We start from the raw sequence: 21,195 nt of genomic DNA, 5'->3' as shown, positions 1-21,195 counted from the left end.
GTTGGTAGTCACATGATAGGAGAGAACAAATTATCCAAAATAAAATAATGGACAGGTTTATATTAATCCACTTGTTTTAACATGTTATTGCTTCTGTAATAAAAGAAGGAATTTACACATAGACTCCAGATACACAGAAATAAATCAGCATGTGTAATCGATATGTTGAACTTTTCAGTGAAGACATTTATTTATGATTTTTTTGAAGGAGACTCCGGTGTCAGCTCTTTGTAAAACATTTATTTGACAGATAAATATTTTCTGCTCTCAGATCAGTAACCTGACAAGTTGCATTTTCTAGCTCTTAGGTAACTGTTTGTAGCTACCATAACAAAAGTGAAAACAGAAACTAACTATACATGGATGAAAGGAATGACTTTCAGCATTTAATGATTTTCTTTCAGCATTTAAAGATTTAGTTGATTATATATTTATCCTAGACATTAAAGCTATATCAAACGTTGTTGTTCTTTTTCTTTAGAAATAAAATGTTCTGAAAAAATATCTTTGTTTCATCTGGCGAAAGAAGAACCTCAGAATAAAAACGTCAGAACAGTGGAATCTCACAATCTCTTGCAATCAACAAGAAACCACAGATAGTCAACAAGAAAAACAGCTTTAGTCACATCATTTTAGATATAAGCCTTTAAAATATTTATGTCACATAGATGACTTTTATGCAGTCATTCTATGCAGTCTGAGGGAATGGCTAAAGTGCTCACTGTGACTTTGGATGTTAAATGAAATTTGACTCTTGGGCAGTCTGAATGACCTTAGGTAATCTAAAAAATTAAACATAACACTTGATAAGCTTTCAGTACTGCTTTGGTTTTGATAGAAAGCAGGGGTATGGCATCAGGGTAACAGGTACACATAATAGTTAAAATGTACTGATTACTGGACTTGAATTCAGGCAATGTCAGTGATAAACCTCTCAAATGGTTCTGCTGTGATTGGAATAGACCAAAGAGGAGCTTGCTGTACCATCTTATTAGGCTTTCCAGCCAAACAACAGTCATAACACTTCAACCCATGCCAAAAGAAGTGTCTAATGATGTGCCAATAAGTTTTAGTTACCCCAAAGTGACCAGAACACACATAAAAATAGGCACATTCCAGAAAGTAGTCCAATACGACAGATATGAGAGCATCCCAAAAATCCCGAGTCTACCTTCTGATAGTTGTGACTTATCTATATCTACCACAGTGTCAATACATCTCACCAAATTGTATCGGCTCTTCAGGCAGCAGCGAACTGCTCTCAGTTTTCTCTTAATGGCTGAGGTAGATGTAGAGGTAGATGGCTTCCGGCTCTGGTTAGAACCGGAAGTCTCAAAATTTATCAAATGCTGTGGTGAAATAAACAATATACCCTCAACTACTTTTTTATGGACAAGTTAAGAGCGTACCTAAAATTTCAACTACATTTTTTTAGTTTTAAACATGAGTTATGACACATGCTGAAAAAACAGAGGGAAACTATTTAAATCAGTCTGGACACAAGTATCAGACTCAGCAGACACATGCATATAATGAAAAACCTTCCCACCAGCCAAGTCATTCCCCAAAATCCTACTCTCCCTCTCAAATGGTAGCCGTGACCGCACCACAATTTTCACAGGGCCTGAGATGTCCCTGTTTTGCGGAATCAGGAATCTAAACCCTGAGTCACTCTAACAAGAGACAGAGATTTTTAGTCTGATAACATTCTTAGTCAGTGACTTAATGAACCAGTATTTGATGTATTCCTAGATGGACACTTCAAAGCATTACTGTAATTTGCTCTAATTAAGGGTGTCTGCCAAATAAATTTAAATGTAAATGTCACAGCTTCCCATTATAAACAAGACTGGGTTGTAAACAAGAACTATCAGTAACAGAGACAACTTGCCAAATGCAATGCTTTATCTTTGCCTGTGGAACTTTTATTCCCCACTTTGCAATCTGAGATCAGAGACAAGGCAGTAAAAACGATATCTATGGTAAGTTTAAACATATCAAACTTCAGCGGCTTCTTACCTACATTCTGACTATTTGACATTTAAATCACAATCTGATGATGGGAAAATGGAAGATGGAAAAATTGCTGTGTCAGAAAGCTTGGACAGTTTTTGTTCATTTAAATGAACTAAAGGCTTTCTGGTAGATAACTCTCATAGTTAGTCCATAGTTAACATGCTGAACTACACCAGGTGGTTACTCTGCTAGACGTAACTACATGCCTTGGGGATAACTTTTTAAAAAAGTAATTGAGCAAGAAGAGGAATGTATGTTTAACAAAATTATCTTTTTGTTCAGAGAAGGCCAATCAATTCACTACATCAGCAAAGAAAAACAAACAAACAAAAAACGATGAAGGACAGGAAGGAACACTCTTAGATTCTAAACAGTCGTCCTTAGTCTATAGGACTACATAAGGTTCTGGGGCATTTTTCCAGCCTGGATTTTGGTCCTGACTGTGATCCCAAATGGATGTATGAATCACCAATAAACGGTTCTGCATAAATAAGGTTGGAGGATCAGTGGGGTAAATTCAGAAAACAAATCAATCACACAATGTTATTCTTGTACATTCACAACTGTTCACCACAAAGTGTACAGTACTGTAAACAAAGTTTTATTTTAACAAAACGGAATATTAAAAACCTCTTATAAAAAGACAGACATAAACCCAATCTCTAAACAAAATAATAGTCATAGACTTTCACAGTGAAAATGAAAAATGCATTCAATGTGTTTATGCATTTATATTGTACCTTTCAAATAAAGTCTCATGAACCTGGTTGAGTTGATATGTTACTGATGTATAAACTCAGGTTGCAGATGAGGAAACAATGCTCCAAGCTCCACCCCTTGATAAAAGGCATAGTAAATGATGCAGTTTCAATAGCCAGTAGCCACGGCATCGTGGACTCGTGCCTTCTTCAACAATTCAATGTGGGGTGTCACAGACACATTCCTGATGGTAACATGATTCTCAGGTGGGCTGAAGTGTTCATAACAACAGGGTCTGAGATAAAGAGTCTTGTATAAGATACCACTTCCTGCACAGAAAAGGTGCTGAAAAGCAGTTATGGATGCACCACTTTTCAATGATAAACACTTGATGCTCATGAGTTCACAGTGCCATGGGGTATTGAAATTACATCATCTATGCTGCCTGTTAGCAAGGGGCCTGAGCTTACCCGCCCTCAAAGTGTTTCCTCTGCTGTTCCCTGTATAAAAGCCAGACAGGCAAGACTCTAAATTCCACAATCATGTCCACACAACCAGAAAGAAATTTTCTTTTACAAGTGTGTAGGTATTAGCTGCATGAATTTTTATAAACTAAAACTAATATATTTTGCATGTTTAACAGTACTATTAAGATTTTTTTTCTCTTTTGATCTGGTGAACAATCAAATACTGTTTATTGTGATTGTGTTTCCTGAATCTTGAGTAAGCTATTTTTTGAGGAAATTATTTGAAAATACAGTATGAAATACAACTGGAACACTCACCATAACACAAATGAAAAACAATATTATTATGAAACATTTCTATATTTCAGCTATATGAAGAGAAAACTCATGTTTGTTTAAAGTGTTTGATTTAAAAATCCACTAAGCCTGAACTGATCCAGACTCCAATTCCTCGACTAAGTAGCGCAGCTTCTTTTTAAGAATTTGATAGAACTCAGCTTTCACTTTTCTTCCTCCTGAGTTGAGATGTTTGTAAAGTTCTCTCATTTTAGCTTGTGGCGTTGCCTCTTCCTGAATCTTACTGTACATTTCATCGCTAATCATATCCTTGCCTTTTAGACAGTCTGCAATCTCCATTACCGAAGACACTTTCTGAATGAGTGTTTCTCTGTGTTCATTCACAAAGTCAACACCTAGAAAATATAGACAATAATGAAATCAAACATCTGTAAATGTTTAAAAGACTTTATATCAATGTACATATCATTACTCTTCCAGTGCAACAGGGCCCATCTGGTGTTCACTTTGGATTATGTCAAATCATATGTGACGTTTGTGGTAATATTTTATTGAAATATTTAGGTATTAAATAAAGTAAGTGTTCATGGATGTCTTCCTGTGGATGCAAGTACAGAAAGTCTAAAACTTTCTTTTCTTAAAGCAACTTATAAATAACCAACATGGAGGAACAAAACTACGAAACGAAACTAATAACTAAACTTAAAGGACTAAACCACGGTGAGGTGAGACGAGGCAAGACAAGACAAGGCAGGGCATGAAAAACTAGACCAAGTTACAAGATGGTGCATTATGGCTGATGCTATGGGAATACTTCTTTGCGGAAGTTGTGTCTGAAACTCTATGTGAAATCACACCCATTTAGCGGCTTGTTGACGAGGTGAAGCGTGCCATCAAGACCATGGAAGGGCATCTACATCACATTACTCCAGCTTCTACTTCTCTGAAGGAAGCGTGAGTGGATGCCTGGAGCATGGCAAGTAATGCTGTGTCTGGATCCATTCTCAGCTAGTAGGTGTAGATCCCTTTTAAAGGACTGTGACACTGCGTCATGGAATGCCGAGGCCAGCGCTGCCCTATGCCGGGAGATGTTTGTCCCGGAGTGTGTAAAAGAGCATGAATAAGTCATGAGCAGAGCATCATTAGCCCTGTAAGACCCAGAACTCAGTAGTAGGGTCCAAGTCCAGGTTATAGAACCTGATATGGGTGTGCAGAGAGAACCAACCCACTACAGCACAAATATCCTTGCCAGTATGCTGAAAAAGGTAATATACCTAGTGGAGTGAGCCTGAATCCCTAGAAGCAAAGCCACACAAGTGTGCCTCATAGGCCTGCTGAGATATTCGAACTGGGAAAAGCAGTGGCAGTCTCTCCTGCTCAGCTGACTCATGGCGGAGGGCAAAAGGCCTGCAGAAAGCCCGTATGACGGGCGTAATGGGGCTTTTCGGGAATGTATCCCACCCAAAGATGCTGGGCAGTCTTGACCATGCCAGAAGCAGACTCTAGGCAGAAGGGGGTGACTGGTAGGGCCTGCAGAATTCCTACCATTCTTAGGGAGACCAAGGCTAATAGCAGAGCTATTTCCAGGACCAGAAACTCCACAAGGCTGATTCCACTGGCTCAAAGAGGGCTTAGAGCAGCCCCTCCAGGACCATTGTGAGGACCCAGGAGGGGATATGTGGTCTGCAGGAAAGCCTCAGCCACCCGATACTTCACAGAAAGTGAGAGACCAGAGAACAGGCACAGGACTTGCAATAACTGCCACCTATACCTCAATGAAGAGGGTGATAAGCCTTCAAAGAGGCATGTCTGCATGAAGTCCTGATCTAGAGCTTGATGACGATGATTACACCCGAGGCGAAAGTTCAACCTTGTCTCCACAACCTCGATAGAGAGACAAGAGTCTAGGAACTGGTCCCCCTCAGTTGCCAGATAAAGAGTTTTCAAATCTCTGGGCAGGGGTTAAGCATCGCTCCCTGCATCTGATTGGGAATCTCCCAAGGAGCACCATCCAGAAGGGAAATATGGTCTGCAAGCCAGACTCAGGGGGCCAATGAGGATCAACCAGTAACATTTGGACTAGGTCATGGCATGCCCTGGCTAAGATCCAGCAAGCAGAGCTATCTGGGAAAGCATATGGATGGAAAATCACAGCATCCAGCCCTCTTTAAAAAGAGAAAGCCACAGGAGACATAGGGTTGACTCCTCAGAGGCGAACAAAGCCACTTTCATCCAGCCAAAAATTGCCAGATGCATTCCACTGCCTATGGGTGGACTTGCCATTCCCTGGGCTTTAGCAGGAAGCTTCGCTACGGAGTGTAGATCACTATCAGCAAAATCTGGTCCCTACCTAGGGCAAGATCTGGTGCACCAACTTGAGCAAAGGGCACAGAAACAGACCACCCTAAATGAAGAGGACCACTAAATGTAGCCCCTGAGTTTTGGGAGGAAGTGTTTCAGCACTAGAAACACAGCCCCCATCTTCAGGCAATCTGTGTGCCATGAGAGACAGAAGTTCTCTCAAATGCCATTCGCGGGGATGCATAGGGTATGCCCTTGACTTGCGGCCATGTAGGCCTTTCCTATAATGGCCAATGTGGCCTGACAGGAGCTCAGACTTTCTCCATGCAGCTAATGAAGGAAAGAGATTGCTTGCAAACATCTTTTCAACCCTAGGGATCGCCACACACCCATATTCATCTACAATGGCTGAATAGCTATGGCTTAATAAGTGTAACAGACTTTATTGTAATTCATTTTCTAATGTGTTTGTATGTATTATATTTTATCTATATTTTTGTGGGTTTAATTATGTAAAATGAACTGCTATATTTGTCTTACAAGCCAGGGGGTTTTATTTTGATGGGTATTGTAGCTTTTGGACTGATGATGATTGTGGCAGTAATGGAAAGTAGCACATGCTGATAGTTATGGTTCATGGTTTCCAAGGTTTACTAGTTTATTAAGCACCCCCCTAAAAGGCATAAGGTATGCATATATATTTGTTTATCATTAGTTAAAATGAAGTATTTTGTGTAAATTGCTGTGTATGCAGATAATATGTGAAGAGAGTGTGTACGGACAAAACTTTTAACGTGTATCCTAGTACTTTGTTTAGCTCTTCCGGTGCGTTCCAAAGTTATAAAGGATATTTCCACGGTGTTAAATGTGCAATAAAGCTTCAAGAAACATCAGTAAAAGTTTCAGCTATCATTTGGATGGGGTCCGCTATTATTCCACATCTAAGTTGGAACACTGCCTCGGCAGATGTGGGACCCGATCCACGAGACGAAGGAGACAGCAAGTGAAGGCGGCAACAAAGACATTCAAAAATATTATTGGTGGTGCCCTCTGGTGGTGTTGAGGGGCATGGGTGGATGCAGTGGTCAAATAGCCTTACCTGTTAGATTCATTTTGTGTGTTGCTGCCTCTGAACCTGAAGTGACAAAACAGAATACTAGATTTGATCCTCCGACATTAGACAATCAATCCAAAGCTACAGTTCATGAAAATAAAGAAAAATAATTTATTCATCTTTAGGTAACCAATAAGCTGCATTTTTTTTTCTTATGGCTGGTGGTCGTGCTGTTCCTGTAAGGTTCTAGAAAATTTTAAATAATCTACCAAAAAAAGAGAACTAAAATTGACAATCATTTGCTCCTTTAAAAAATCAGAGATGATGCTAGGACAGATAAATGTATAGACAGACAGACACCTAGGTGCATTTTACCCATTGTAGCCAATCCACCTACCTGGATGTTTTTGGAAGGGGGGGTGAAAACCCCAAGGAATCCAGGGATTACTCAAGCGGACATGTGGAATAGTTGTGAAACTTATTTGTTGCATTTGTAACTCAAGCTCATACTGGAACCAGAAAACCTGGAAGAAATTAGAAAAAAAAAATTATATATGTTATGAAATAAAATGCATGTTTTATTCTCTCTTCTCTTTGCTTTAATACCTTCATCATCCTCTCAAATAATTTCTCTTCCTCTTGTCTCTTCCTCTTTTCCACATCTTGTAACATCTTGTTATCCATTTCTAAATGGCACCCTCTGTTTACTGCTACCATCTTCTCAATCTTCATCAGTAGCTCCATAACCTGAGTGTTACTGTGTCTCAGTTTATTGTTAAAAACATGATATCTGTTTCCGCATTTCTCTACAAGCCACTGGAGATCCTGTCCTTCACTCTCAATGTGTTGCTCTATGCTTGTGTCTCCCAGAGAGTCTCCAAAGGTGAATAGAACTATGGTGTGACTCCAGACTTTATCACTGAGAAGATTCTGATATCCCACCAATATTTCTTGGTCTTTCTTTGAGAAAGATTTTTCCCCATTAACCACCACCAGTACAGCATGTGGACCTGGAGGACACTGAGACACACTGAGGACAATCTCCTGTTTAAGTAACTTGGTGCTCTCTTCTACAGGTCTATCACTGCACCATCCTGGAGCTTCAACTACAGTGATCTTCCTCCCTGTTACTTCTCCATGTCTCTTCACACACTGCACAGCTCTGTTAAAGTCAAACATTTCTTGTGCCAGGATGGTGTTGCCTGATGAACTTTTCCCAGAATTCCTGCTGCCAAGCAGCACAATCCTCACTTCTGAGAGATAGTATATGTCACCTGCAGGACAAAAAAGTTTACAGTGTGCTTAATAATACATAGTTGTCTCTGTCAGTATCTGTAAGCACTGGCAGTGTGTTTCTGATGTATTTTCTTGATGTAATTTATGGGTTTAGCAAAATAATTGTTAGATGAACATTTAAAGTCCAAATCTTCTGGATGGTGGAAGTTAATACTGCAAAACATAATTTGCACTTATGCGATAACAGCACTGTATATTCGAGTATGTAGTATGCCTCACATTTCATAGTACTAAGCTCAGTCATTCTTGAATCACGCCTGCATGGTACACTCACCAGTATCTTTTTGAAAGGGGGGTTGAATAACCCAGGGAACCCAGGCAATACCCATGCGGTCAAGGGGAATACGTGTAAAACTCTGCATTGTTAACTGGAGCTCGTGATGGAACCAGGAACCCTGGTGGAAATGAAATAGAATAAAACTGATAAATTCTTGAAATGATTTGGACATGTATGATCTGATGTCTTTTCTCTACTTTAAAACCTTCAGCATGTGATGTAATCTCTTGTCCTCTGCAATCTTGGCATCTACTTCTTGTAATGGCTTTATGCCCATTTCCAAATGGCAGCCTCTGTTTCCTGCCACCATTGTCTCTATTTTCTCCAGGAGTTTCTTGACCTGAGAGCCATCATCCATCTTATTGTTATTAAAAACATGATATCTGTTTCCACATTTCTCTACAAGCCATTGGAGAGCCTGTCCTTCACTTTCAATGTGTTGCTCTATGGTTGTGTCTCCCAAAGAGTCCCCAAAGGTGAATAGAACTATGGTGTGACTCCAGACTTTGTCACTGAGAAGACTGAGATATCCCACAAATATTCCTCGGTCTTTCTCTGTGAAAGACCTGTCCCCATTTACCACCACCAGTACAGCATGTGGACCTGGAGGACACCGAGATGTACTAAGGCCAATCTCATGTTTAAGTGAGTCAGTGCTCTCCTCTACAGGTTTATCGCGGCACCATCCTGGAGCTTCAACAACAGTGATCATCCTCTTTGCTACTTCTCCATGTCTCTTCACACACTGTGCACTTTCCTGTACGTCAAACTCCTGTTTACCCAGGATGGTGTTTCCCGATGAACTTTTCCCTGCAGTCCTACAGCCCAACAGCACAATCCTCACTTCTGACAGATGATGCATTTCACCTGCAGGACAAAATATTTAGTAAAAAGTGCAAATCTCATAGCACTCAAAGTAAATAATTTAGAGACAAGATATGGATGGCTAATTTTCAGGTTGTTTGTTCATCTGTAATTCCAAGATCCTCTTTAGTGTGATAACTCAAGCATGAGTGGCTGAATGTCTCTCACATTTAAATATAATGATTATTGTAAGCAGCAAAACTGCTTAGATTTTAGAAGTGATCTAAATGTGGCCAAGGTCAATGCAAGGTCAAATGTCTAAACTTTTTAATTCCTCCATTCATGTTTTAAGCATATTTCTGGTGTACAATTTAGTAAAAAGAAGTACTAGACTTCTTGGTGGTGGACACATTTGCAAGGACACCACTGATGTTGAGTTTGATATTTTTACTTAGGGATTAGTATTTTAATGTATCTGAAATACATCAACACTAACCTTCAGAAAATGAAACTAACTGCATAAAAACACTACAACGTGAACACAACTTCCCTACACTGAATCTATGTCTTTATTTTTAATTAAACAATCACCAAAGAATGTGGACAGCTGTCTGTATTCGCTGATTGTGGATTATCACAGTTCTTCTGTATAAACAATATCAGACTCTGAATAAGAGTGTCTGTTAAATGGTGTAAATGTAGAGTAAATGCACAGCTTATGTAATGTCTCATATTCAGCTGTATTGTGTCACAGACTATGGTGTTTTTCTATGTACTAAAGAGTTTTGTATTTTAAAGAAACAAACTTTCGTCTAAGAAGCATAATTAATCCAGTCACCATCTCTACTATTTTAAGTTAGATGCATTCTTTAACAATAACGTATAAGAATATAGTTTCATAAAGTATGAGAGATTATCATACTATATAGGCTCTCCAAGGGTTTTAGGAAAATACTGGGAATAAATGAAACTGTGCTTTTTTTAAATGTATGTTTCATTATAATGAAAATGAGTGCATTACAAAAATAAAAATAAATAAAATGGAAAAAAAGAAAAAAAACCCCAAATGAAATCAAACAAAAAACAAATGAGGACTAAGATCCAGTCAGTATACTAATTTATGTGCCTCAATTGGCAATTTGCTTCTTAATTGAAATAAAATCTGAGATGATGCCCAGACGTACATACAGATTTATTCTCCATCCATTAATTCATCCTAAATAAGCTCTTTATTTTAATCATTGCCACAGAGGATCCACTAGAGATGAGGTGGAAATACACCCTGGATAGAATGCCAGGCCATCATTGGGCTGAATGGACACACTCATTCACACCTAGACAGGAAATTCACTTACCGGCATTTTTTTGGAAGTGGGGGTAAAGAACCCAGGGAACCCAGTCAATACTCATGCGGCCAGGGGGAATACCTGTGAAACTTTGAATTGGTAACTGGAACTCATGTTCAAACATTAAACCCTGAAGGAAATTAAGAGAAAAATATCAATTTATGAAATCACACATATACATACACGTTTTCTAATGGCCTCCCAGTATTAATACCTTTGTCATCCTCTTATTTGAGCTCTCTTCCTCTGTTCTCTTTGTCTCTTTCAGTTTTGGTAATATCTTTGTGTCCATTTCCAAATAGCAGCCTCTGTTTCCTGCCACCATCTCCTCTATCTTCTCCAGCAGCTCTGTGACCTGAGAGTCATCCATCGTCATATTGTTAAAAACATGATAGCTGTTTCCACATTTCTCTACCAGCCACTGGAGAGCCTGTCCTTCACTCTCAATGTGTCTCTCAATGCTTGTGTCTCCCAGAGAGTCTCCAAAGGTGAACAGAACTATGGTATGACTCCAGACCTTGTCACCAAGAAGACTGAGATAGCCCACAAATATTTGTCTGTCTTTATTTGTGAAAGTCCTGTCTCCATTTACCACCACCAGTACAACATGTGGACCTGGAGGACACTGAGACACACTGAGGACAATCTCCTGTTTAAGTAACTTGGTGCTCTCTTCTACAGGTCTATCACTGCACCATCCTGGAGCTTCAACTACAGTGATCGTCCTCCCTGCTACTTCTCCATGTCTCTTCACACACTGCACAGCTCTGTTAATATCAAACTCCTCAATGCCCAGGATGGTGTTTCCTGATGAACTTTTCCCAGAATTCCTGCTGCCCAGCAGCACAATCCTTATCTCAGAGAGGTGGTGTATGCCACCTGTTCAGAGAAAAACATTCTGATTATCACCAGAAAAAATTAAACTCTTTGTTGTCATAATTGATACAAAACAAACTATTATATTGAAAACCAAACACTGGTTGTAATCACAAAATACTTACATGTGTGTTTCCTTATGTCTTCTCTCTGATTTGACACCTTCATTCTCCTCTGCACTGATCTCTCTTCATCTTGTCTTCTTCTTTCTTCCACATCTTGTAATGTCTTTGTGTCCATTTCCAAATGGCACCCTCTGTTCCCTGCCACTATCTTCTCTACCTTCTCCAGCAGCTCTGTGATCTGAGTTTTATGTTTATTTTTATTGTTAAAAACATGATATCTGTTACTGCATTTCTCTACCAGCCACTGGAGAGCCTTTCCTTCACTCCCAATGTGTCTCTCAATGGTTGTGTCTCTGAGAGAGTCTCCAAAGGTGAAGAGAACAATGGTGTGACTCCAGACTTTATCACTGAGAAGATTCTGATATCCCACAAAAATTTCTCGGTCTTTCTCTGTGAAAGTCCTGTCCCCATTCACCACCACCAGTACAACATGTGGACCTGGAGGACACTGAGACACACTGAGGACAATCTCCTGTTTAAGTAACTTGGTGCTCTCTTCTACAGGTCTATCACTGCACCATCCAGGAGCTTCAACTACAGTGATCGTCCTCCCTGCTACTTCTCCATGTCTCTTCACACACTGCACAGCTCTGTTAAAGTCAAACATTTCTTGGCCCAGGATGGTGTTACCTGATGAACTTTTCCCAGAATTCCTGCTACCCAGCAGCACAATCCTCACTTCTGGAAGATTGGGTATGTCACCTGTTGCATAAAAAACAGTTTACCCTCAGTAAAAGTACATGGTTGTCTATCAATATATTTATGCAAGTTAATGTACAGAATATTGTGGACAGGGTTTGATGTACTTTCCTGCAATTTATACGTTAAACAAAATAATTTTACATTCACTACATAGTTAATACATACATAGTTAATAGGGGTATCTATAAATAAATCTATAAATACTAATGTGCACAATTTCTATATCAATTATTCACTACTGTAACTCAGCTCTTAAAATATTTCTCAGTGATTTGCAGCAATTTATTGTCCAGTGCATTAGTCTCACAGTAAAATAGCAAGTTTCAGGCAAGCTATTTAAAAAAAATGCAGTTTGTTTACCAACAAAATGAAAAAAATTAATCCTTTTCACATTTAAGCGATCAGAAGTTATTAAAACAAACAGCAAAAGTAACTTACTTAAATTGACACTACAATAATAACTACAAAACAATAACTAAATGCAATGACCCAAGCAATAAAAAAGAACTAAAATGCAGCATCATGCACACATGCATTCATACTCTGAAGCAATTAAGTGCAATGCACCTACCAGTATGTTTTATGGAGGTTGAAGAAAACTGGACAACCCGAAGGAAACCAACGCAAAAATCGAGAGAGTGTATGATAATCCATACAGGCAATAACGCCAACACAGGAATGAACCTGAAACCCCGGGGAGAACTGAACAAATACCTGTAAACATCCAAGAAATATTTAACACCTTTCATCATTTTCATTCTTCTCTGATTTAATTCCTTTTTCTCTTGTCTCCTCCTCTTTTCCACATCTTGTAATATCTTGTTATCCATTTCTAAATGGCACCCTCTGTTCTCTGCTACCATTGTCTCTATCTTCTTCAGTAGCTCCATAACCTGAGAGTTATTATATTTCATTTTGTTATTAAAAACATGATATCTGTTTCCGCATTTCTCTACCAGCCACTGGAGAGCCTTTCCTTCACTCTCAATGTGTCTCTCTATGCTTGTGTCTCCCAGAGAGTCTCCAAATGTGAAGAGAACTATGGTGTGACTCCAGATGTTGTCACAGAGAAGCATCAGATATCCTGCTAATATTTCCCGGTCTTTCTCTGTGAAAGTCCTGTCCCCATTTACCACCACCAGCACAACATGTGGACCTGGAAGACACTGAGATGCACTGAGGACAATCTCCTGTTTAAGTAATTCAGTGCTCTCTTCTACAGGTCTATCACTGCACCATCCTGGAGCTTCAGCTACAGTGATCTTCCTCCCTGCTATTTCTCTCTGTCTCTTCACACACTGCACAGCTCTGTCAAACACTGCTTGGCCAAGGATGGTGTTTCCTGATGAACTTTTCCCAGAATTCCTGCAGCCCAGCAACAGAATCCTCACTTCTGTGAGATGATGTATGTCACCTGTGGGACAAAAGTATATTATATGGCTGACTAAAAAAATATTTTTAACATAATTAGTATAATTATGAAAATGAAAATGATTCCATCATGTTATATAATAAAACAGCACATTACATTAACAAAAAGACTTACAGGTGTGCTTTATAATATCCACTCTCTGTTTGCAGAGCTTCATTGTAGTCTCCATTATGCTCTCTTCCTCTGCTTCCCTCTTTTGTTTCCTTTTGTCAGTTTTAACATGCTGACCCCTGGCCACCATGTCCTTTATCTTCTCTAGAAGATCTGTAATCTGTAAACAATCCCTGTTCCCATCCATCACCACAACAGACCTGAGCCCACATTTCTCAACCAGACGTTTCTCAGCAAGTCTCTAAAGCGGAACGGAACAATAGTTAACTTTCGAATGTTCAGCCAGTGTGAGTTCCTGGATATATGGATTTATATAAAGCAATATGATTTCCTGTGTAAGCTCTCCTCCACAGGTCTATCTCTCCACCATCATGGAGCTTTTTCCACAGCTCTCCCATGGATTCACATTTTTCACAAGCTTTCTTTTTCGCCCCGAGAGGTGGTACTCTGTTCCTGCGAGAAATTAAAGCAAGTTATCTTCCAAAACTATGGTTAGATTATCTATTCATCAGTTTGAATTAATCACAAAAATAATAATAAAAAAACATTTGCAGAACACATACAAAACTGTATCAAGGCTCTCTCAGACACACACCATTGTGAACTGACACACTAGAAATGTTTATATTTTATTTGCACTAATTCAACCGCTGCTACTGCCATTTTTACACACTTCATACTGTCATGCTGCTATATACGGGTGCATCTCAATGAACTAAAACATCGAAAAGTTGATTCATTTCAGCAATTCAATTCAAAAAGTGAAACTCAAATATTATATAGATTCATTACACACAGACTGATATATTTCAAGTGTTTATTATTTGTTTATTTATTTATTTCCTTCCTTCCTTCCTTCCTTCCTTCCTTCCACTCAAGTCTGCACTTATCCCTGTTGTTTCTGCACCTTTTTCTACCACATTATTTCCTTCCAGGTACGATTCTAGGATTTTTATTTAAGGGGGCTCGGCCCCCAATGTGGGTATCATAGTGAAAAAAAATTAATTAATTAATTAAAATAAAGGTTTGACTAACAGGGTATGATGGTAAACTTATTGCAGCATTCCACTGTATTGCATAGATGTGTATAACATTTGAGAACTGAACAAGCCAAAGATCTTCCTGATCTCTCCCTCTCTCACACACACACACACACACACACACACACACACACACACACACACACACACACACACACACCCTCTGATCCTCGCTCTGCGATGCCGCGGTCTGCGGATTGAAGAACGTGCTGAAAGATGGGGAAGCTAAAGCCCCCCTAAAAATGGCCTAGCGACGCCCATGTTTCCTTCTTTTCAACTTATTAATGTGCTTGGATACAGCACTCTGTGAACAGCCAGCCTCTTTAGAAATGACCTTTGTGCCTTACCCTCCATGTGCAGGGTGGGTTTGGGTTTTCATTGGCTGCAAGTTATAATCATCAAAATTAAAGCAAATAAACACTTGAAATATATCAGTCTATATGTAACAGAGCTGTATAATATGAGTTTCACTTTTTGAATTGAATTACTGAAATACATCAACTTTTCGATGATATTCTAATTTATGGAGCTGCACCTGTACATGTTGACAAACATATAAGATACGACCGGTTTTACAGTTTCTCGGGTTTTGCACATTCTATTTTGTTGCACGTTTTTTTTCTTGTCTTGTACTGTTTGCAGCTGGTTGCACATGTTGCACTTGGTGTAGCTAGGTCAATCCTGTCCCTAGCTCTGAGTTGTTGTTGTTTCTGTTTCGTTGTGTTATACTGTATGTAGCACCAGGTCCTGGAGGAAACGCTGTTTCATTTCACCATGTACTGTGTCAGCTACATGTGGTTGAAATGACAATAAAAGCTTCTTGACTTGAATAATTTATAATAAACAAAGAAAAAAAAAAAAAAAAAAACCCTGAAACCTCAGTAATATTTGCATATACACTCGTAAATTATATAAATATATTATAACTATTTTTTGATTATTTCAAAACTCCAAAAACAGTTCTGAACTCAAATGACAGTTTTCCAGTTTTCCCGTCGCTGGTTTTCAAAAGTGCTAACAATATACACTAACCACGTTTCTAAGCCTAATGTTTACCGATAATAAATAAACTTGCAACCAGGACTTCAGCTGTAAATATATTTTATGTCTAGAAGCTGAGTTATTTATTAACTTAGCAGAATTAGCGCACAAAATGTTCCCACCTGACTCTCTCGCTGTTTTTGAGGAAGTGATCAGTGAACAAATGATTTGGTTGAAACTTTCACTCCAGAAATATCCCGTAGGCTCCAAGTACACGTGTCTTCCCACTATCCCGATTAATTATATATTAAAGTGGCTAAGTGACATTCATACATTTTAGAGTATTATTAACACCGGACAACCCAGTTCCCCTTGTTGCCCCAATAGTGCGCATGCGCGAAATCATCATGACGTTTTTTGCACGTTTTCTGCTTTGAACGGCTAGTGCATGCGTTATCATCGCATACTTCATCATGTATATTTCTCGTTCTTTCTTTAATACTTTGCAATGAAGTACAAACCTTAAAGTTTCTAAAAATTTTAATGTCTTATTATAAGAATTTCTATTGCTTAATCCTTTGGGTTTTTTTTTTTTTTAAAGTAACAACTAGAATTAAGGCGTCAAATATAATTTACCTAATATATTCTTCAGAAACATTCTCCTGTTACTCCTCTCAGTTAAGCACTAGACTTTGGGAAACAGCTGTTCCATCTGTGGCTTCACTGAAATGTTTTTCTATAGCTGAAAGATTTTATTGCTTTTTATTGAAAGGAAAAAATGTGTTGCTTTTTATTGATTTACTGAAGAATACACTGTGAGCAGTGTTGGGAAGGTTACTTTGGAAATGTAATAGGTTCCAGATTACAGGTTCCTCTGTTTAAAATGTAATAAGTAGTGTAACTTTTCAATTACTTTATAAACTGATTACATTTGATTTCTTTTTGATTACTTTTAAGTTTCTAATGGATATTTTCAACTGAATCATTTCCAAACATTTATCCCAGGCAGGGTTAACCTTACAGTAGAACTCAACTCTGTTTACTGTTAGAATTTTAAATCTTTCATCACTTGAATTAAGATTATATTAATTTAATTTTAAGCCCAGCCACAAAACCAGACTTCAGAACAAAAACGGTTTAATACTGTTTTAGGAATCAAATCTTTGCATAGCTACGACAGGACACACTGGCAAGTAACAATGCCTTGAAAAAAAAAATAATCTGAAAAGAGTCATCATAATGTATGCTACAGCGCTAAAATAACGAAGTTCTATTAGATCTGACATTACCAACACATTTACAAGGAGGAAAAATGTGAGCTATATATTTTCTGTCAAAATAAATAGTAGTGTGCCTTGTAAAGGTAGCTAGCAGACTAGCTAATTTGTTCTGAATGTTTTGAATACAGGTCTTGAGTGGATTTTTTTCCACACAGCAGCTACAGTAAATCGACTGACCACTCTGTCACTTTTTATTATACAGAAACGAGTAATATATCATTCGAAACTAAAGGGTCTGTTTTTATTTCTGTACACTCACAATAATGACAAAAACCATATGCTTTTATAAAATAAAGAAAGGCTAGGTTACAGACCTGCAGATGCTTCCTCAGGTTCGACATTGAAGCCTGTGATGCTGAAAGCATATTAACAGCAAGCAAACTAATTTCCCCCTGAACTGTTATATTTGCCCCTTATCGGATTTCAGGATGAAATTATTTTTAAATTTCCAGGACTGAAATGCATTTTTATCACTCGCCATGGTGGCAACTCTCAGATAGGTTGTAGCCTAAAGCTTTCAGTGGCAATGTGGATTAACGTAATTGGCAGACGTGCCGCAAATTCAAACCAGAGAACCACTCAAAATCATCAGAATAGCACCGCTTTAACGAACTCTAGCAACAAATTATCATTTAACATATCCATATACATTTATTTTGTAATTAAATTATGTAATGCCATTACATGTAACTAGTTACTCCCCAACACTGACTGTGAGACAGTTGCCCATGCACATTTGCACAAGTCACTTTTATTAACATTTTATTTATTTTCTTTTCTATAATATTATTGCTATTTATATTTGAACATTTTGTGGTTTGTTTGAATAATTGTTATATAAATATAATTGAAATAAATGTTATTTAAAAAATGTTCTTACAATTAAGGATTATTTCTGAATAGTATCTTTAGTTTGTCTGTGTGGCAGTGGGGTTGTGGTTAAGCATCAGCTGAGGACTGAGAGGTCCAAGTGCATTATGGATTCCTAGGCTGTAATATGCAGGAGGAACACATTTCTGAGGCCTCCAGAAAAAAACTGTTCCCTCTGTGATTTCAGATTTAGAGACGATGCAATGCATGGCTACGATATTTCTCATGTTTTGGTAACACGGCAATGCACCTGCCTTGCAGTTTTGTTTTTTCATCCCTGCTTCAACTAGCCATGGGACCAAAAAATCAAACATACCAGTTCACTTTTGGTTAATCTCCTACCAAATGTTTCCCAGATACTTGCTGACTCTTTTTGTTATGGAATTACAGCAACTATGATTTTTCAAGTAGAATGAGAAGGAATTTAAAATATTAAGAAAAATGTTATTTTTGTCAGAAATGCTGTCAGGGGTGGCAGGTGAGGACCCAAATAACAAACATACAAGCTTGAGCCGGCTCAAGTCTGGAGACATGGAACGTGGGATGGGTCCAAAAGACTCAGGGGAGTTTGAGCCAGATGGCGAAGTGGTTGCGTACCTTAGAAACAGCAGCAAGGCGGGAGCTCTCCTCCAGACCTGCCAGCAGTGCTTGACAAAAGCCAAGCTGGAGGAGGAGCTGGGCAGTTTCCTTGACCAACAGCAACTTGGGTAGCAGGATGAAGTGTGCCATCTTAGAGAAACGGTTGACCACAGAAAGAACCACAATGTTGCTGGTGGAAGGAGGTAGCCCAGGTTGATGGAGAACTGGGAGAGGTTAGAGATAACCAGCTGGTGGAGTCTTAGGGCTTTTCTGCTGGGAGCAGACAAGGCATGCCCCAACAAATTCCTGGACATCCTTTCTGAGGTCTGGCTACCAAAATTCAAGATTCAAGATTCAAGAAGCTTTCTTGTCATTTCAACCACATATAGCTGACGCAGTACATAGTGAAATGAAACAACATTTCTCCAGAACCTGGTGCTACATAAACATACAACAACAAGTTCAACACAAAAACAACACCACAGAGATAGGACAGAAGTTTGTCTTAGCCACGTAAAGTACACAGTGTGCAGCTAGGTGCAAACAGAGCATAGCCTAGACAGTGCAAAAGACAATAAATACAAGAAAGACAACACAAAAGAACACAGGACACTTAGCGCCGAAAAGAAAGAAAAGAACATGCGTAATGGAATGTAAGTGAAATAAAATAAGATAAAGTGAAATGATGTAAAAAAGTATTGTGCAAAAATATTGTGCAAAAATACAACAGCAGCGGTTGAGGTAGTGCAAATAGAAATAAACATAAATATAACTATAGCAGCGGATGACAGGTAGAGGTAGTGCAGTAAGTAATGAACAATATAAATTATGTGTGTATGCGTCCACACAGTCAAGAGAGAGTGTGTGTATCTGTGTGTGAGAGAGACAGAGAGTTAATATACAGTTCAGTCCTGAGTGAGAGTGTGTGAGTGTGTGTGTGTGTGTGTGTGTGAGAGAGTGTAGAACAGTTCAGTCCTGGGTGTTGAGGAGCCTGATGGCTTGAGGAAGAAACTGTTACACAGTCTGGTTGTGAGGGCCCGAATGCTCCGGTACCTCTTTCCAGATGGCAGGAGGTTGAAGAGTGTGTGTGAGGGGTGTGTGAGGCAGCGTGCGATGTAAATGTCCGTGATAGAGGGGAGAGAGACTCCAATGATCTTCTCAGCTGTCCTCACTATCCGCTGAAGGGTCTTGCGATCTGAGACGGTGCAGTTCCCAAACCAGGTAGTGATGCAACTGCTCAGGATGCTCTCGATGGTGCCTCTGTAGAACACAGTCAGGATGGGGGAAGGGAGATGGGCTTTCCTCAGCCTCCTCAGGAAGTAGAGGCGCTGCTGGGCTTTCTTGGAGATGGAGCTGGTGTTGAGTGACCAGGTGAAGTTCTCCGCCAGATGGACACCAAGGAATTTGGTGCTCTTGACGATCTCCACCGAGGATCTGTCGATGGACAGCGGAGAATGGTCACTCTCCTGAAGTCAACAACCATCTCTTTGGTCTTGTTGACGTTCAGGGAGAGGTTGTTGGCTCTGCACCAGGCTGTTAGATGTTGCACCTCCTCTCTGTATGCTGACTCGTCGTTCTTGCTGATGAGACCCACCACGGTCGTGTCATCGGCGAACTTAATGATGTGGTTGGAGCTGTGCATTGCTGCACAGTTGTGAGTCAGCAGAGTGAACAGCAATGGACTGAGCACACGGCCCTGAGGAGCTCCAGTGCTCAGTGTGGTGGTGCTGGAGATACTGCTCCCGATCTGGACTGACTGAGGTCTCCCAGTCAGGAAATCCAGGATCCAGTTGCAGAGAGAGGTGTTCAGGCCCAGGAGACTCAGCTTCTCAATCAGCTACTGAGGTATGATTGTGTTGAATGCTGAACTGAAATCTATGAACAGCATTCGAACGTAGGAGTCCTTACAGTCCAGATGCGTGAGGGCCAGATGGAGGGTTGTGGTGATGGCGTCGTCCGTGGAACGGTTAGGATGATACGCAAACTGCAAGGGGTCCAGCGAGGGTGGTAGCTGTGACTTGATGTGCCTCATGATGAGCCTCTCGAAGCATTTCATCACGATTGGTGTGAGTGCGACGGGACGGTAGTCATTGAGGCAGGAAACCATAGACTTCTTTGGCACAGGGACAATGGTCGTTGTCTTGAGGCACGTAGGGATGATGGAGCTGCTCAGCGAGATGCTGAAGATGTCAGTGAAGACATCTGCTAGCTGCTCTGCACACTCCCTGAGAACTCTGCCAGGAATGTTGTCTGGTCCAGCAGACTTCCGTGGGTTAACTCTGCATAGAGTTCTCCTCACGTCAGCCGTGGTGAGACAGAGCACTGGGTCATTAGGAGGAGGGATGGTCTTCCTCGCTGTTGTGTTTTTCTGTGCCTCAAACCGAGCGTAGAAGTTGTTCAGTGCATCTGGAAGGGAGGCATCACTGTCACAGGCAGGTGAAGTTGTCCTGTAGTTGGTGATCGCCTGAATGCCCTGCCACATGCGCCGGGAGTCTCTGCTGTTCTGGAAGTGGCCGTGGATTCTCTGGGCGTGTGCACGCTTCGCCTCTCTGATGGCTCGGGACAGTTTGGCCCTTGCAATTTTTAAGGCCGCCCTGTCCCCTGATCTGAAGGCAGAGTCTCTCGACTTCAGGAGAGCACAC

At 39.8% G+C, this 21,195-nt stretch overlaps 1 protein-coding gene across 1 annotated transcript; it reads right to left on the bottom strand.

The window, feature by feature from the left end:
• Window positions 1-218: 218 nt before the first annotated feature.
• LOC131348313 (uncharacterized) lies at window positions 219-14,485 on the bottom strand. Its single transcript, XM_058383140.1, has 11 exons — window positions 13,807-14,485; window positions 12,832-13,674; window positions 11,533-12,260; window positions 10,772-11,413; window positions 10,567-10,687; window positions 8,613-9,274; window positions 8,405-8,525; window positions 7,441-8,108; window positions 7,232-7,358; window positions 6,880-6,915; window positions 219-3,874 (listed from the first exon to the last, which is right to left on the bottom strand). Exons 1-11 carry the CDS (start codon window positions 13,988-13,990, stop codon window positions 3,603-3,605), a joined length of 4,404 nt encoding a protein of 1,467 aa, XP_058239123.1. The 5' UTR covers window positions 13,991-14,485; the 3' UTR covers window positions 219-3,602.
• Window positions 14,486-21,195: the final 6,710 nt, after the last annotated feature.

Source organism: Hemibagrus wyckioides, linkage group LG28 (assembly GCF_019097595.1).
Source record: "Hemibagrus wyckioides isolate EC202008001 linkage group LG28, SWU_Hwy_1.0, whole genome shotgun sequence".
NCBI classification, from domain to species: Eukaryota; Metazoa; Chordata; class Actinopteri; order Siluriformes; family Bagridae; genus Hemibagrus; species Hemibagrus wyckioides.
Note: the sequence above shows the minus strand (reverse complement) of the source record. Positions and strands in the feature narration are given on the sequence as shown.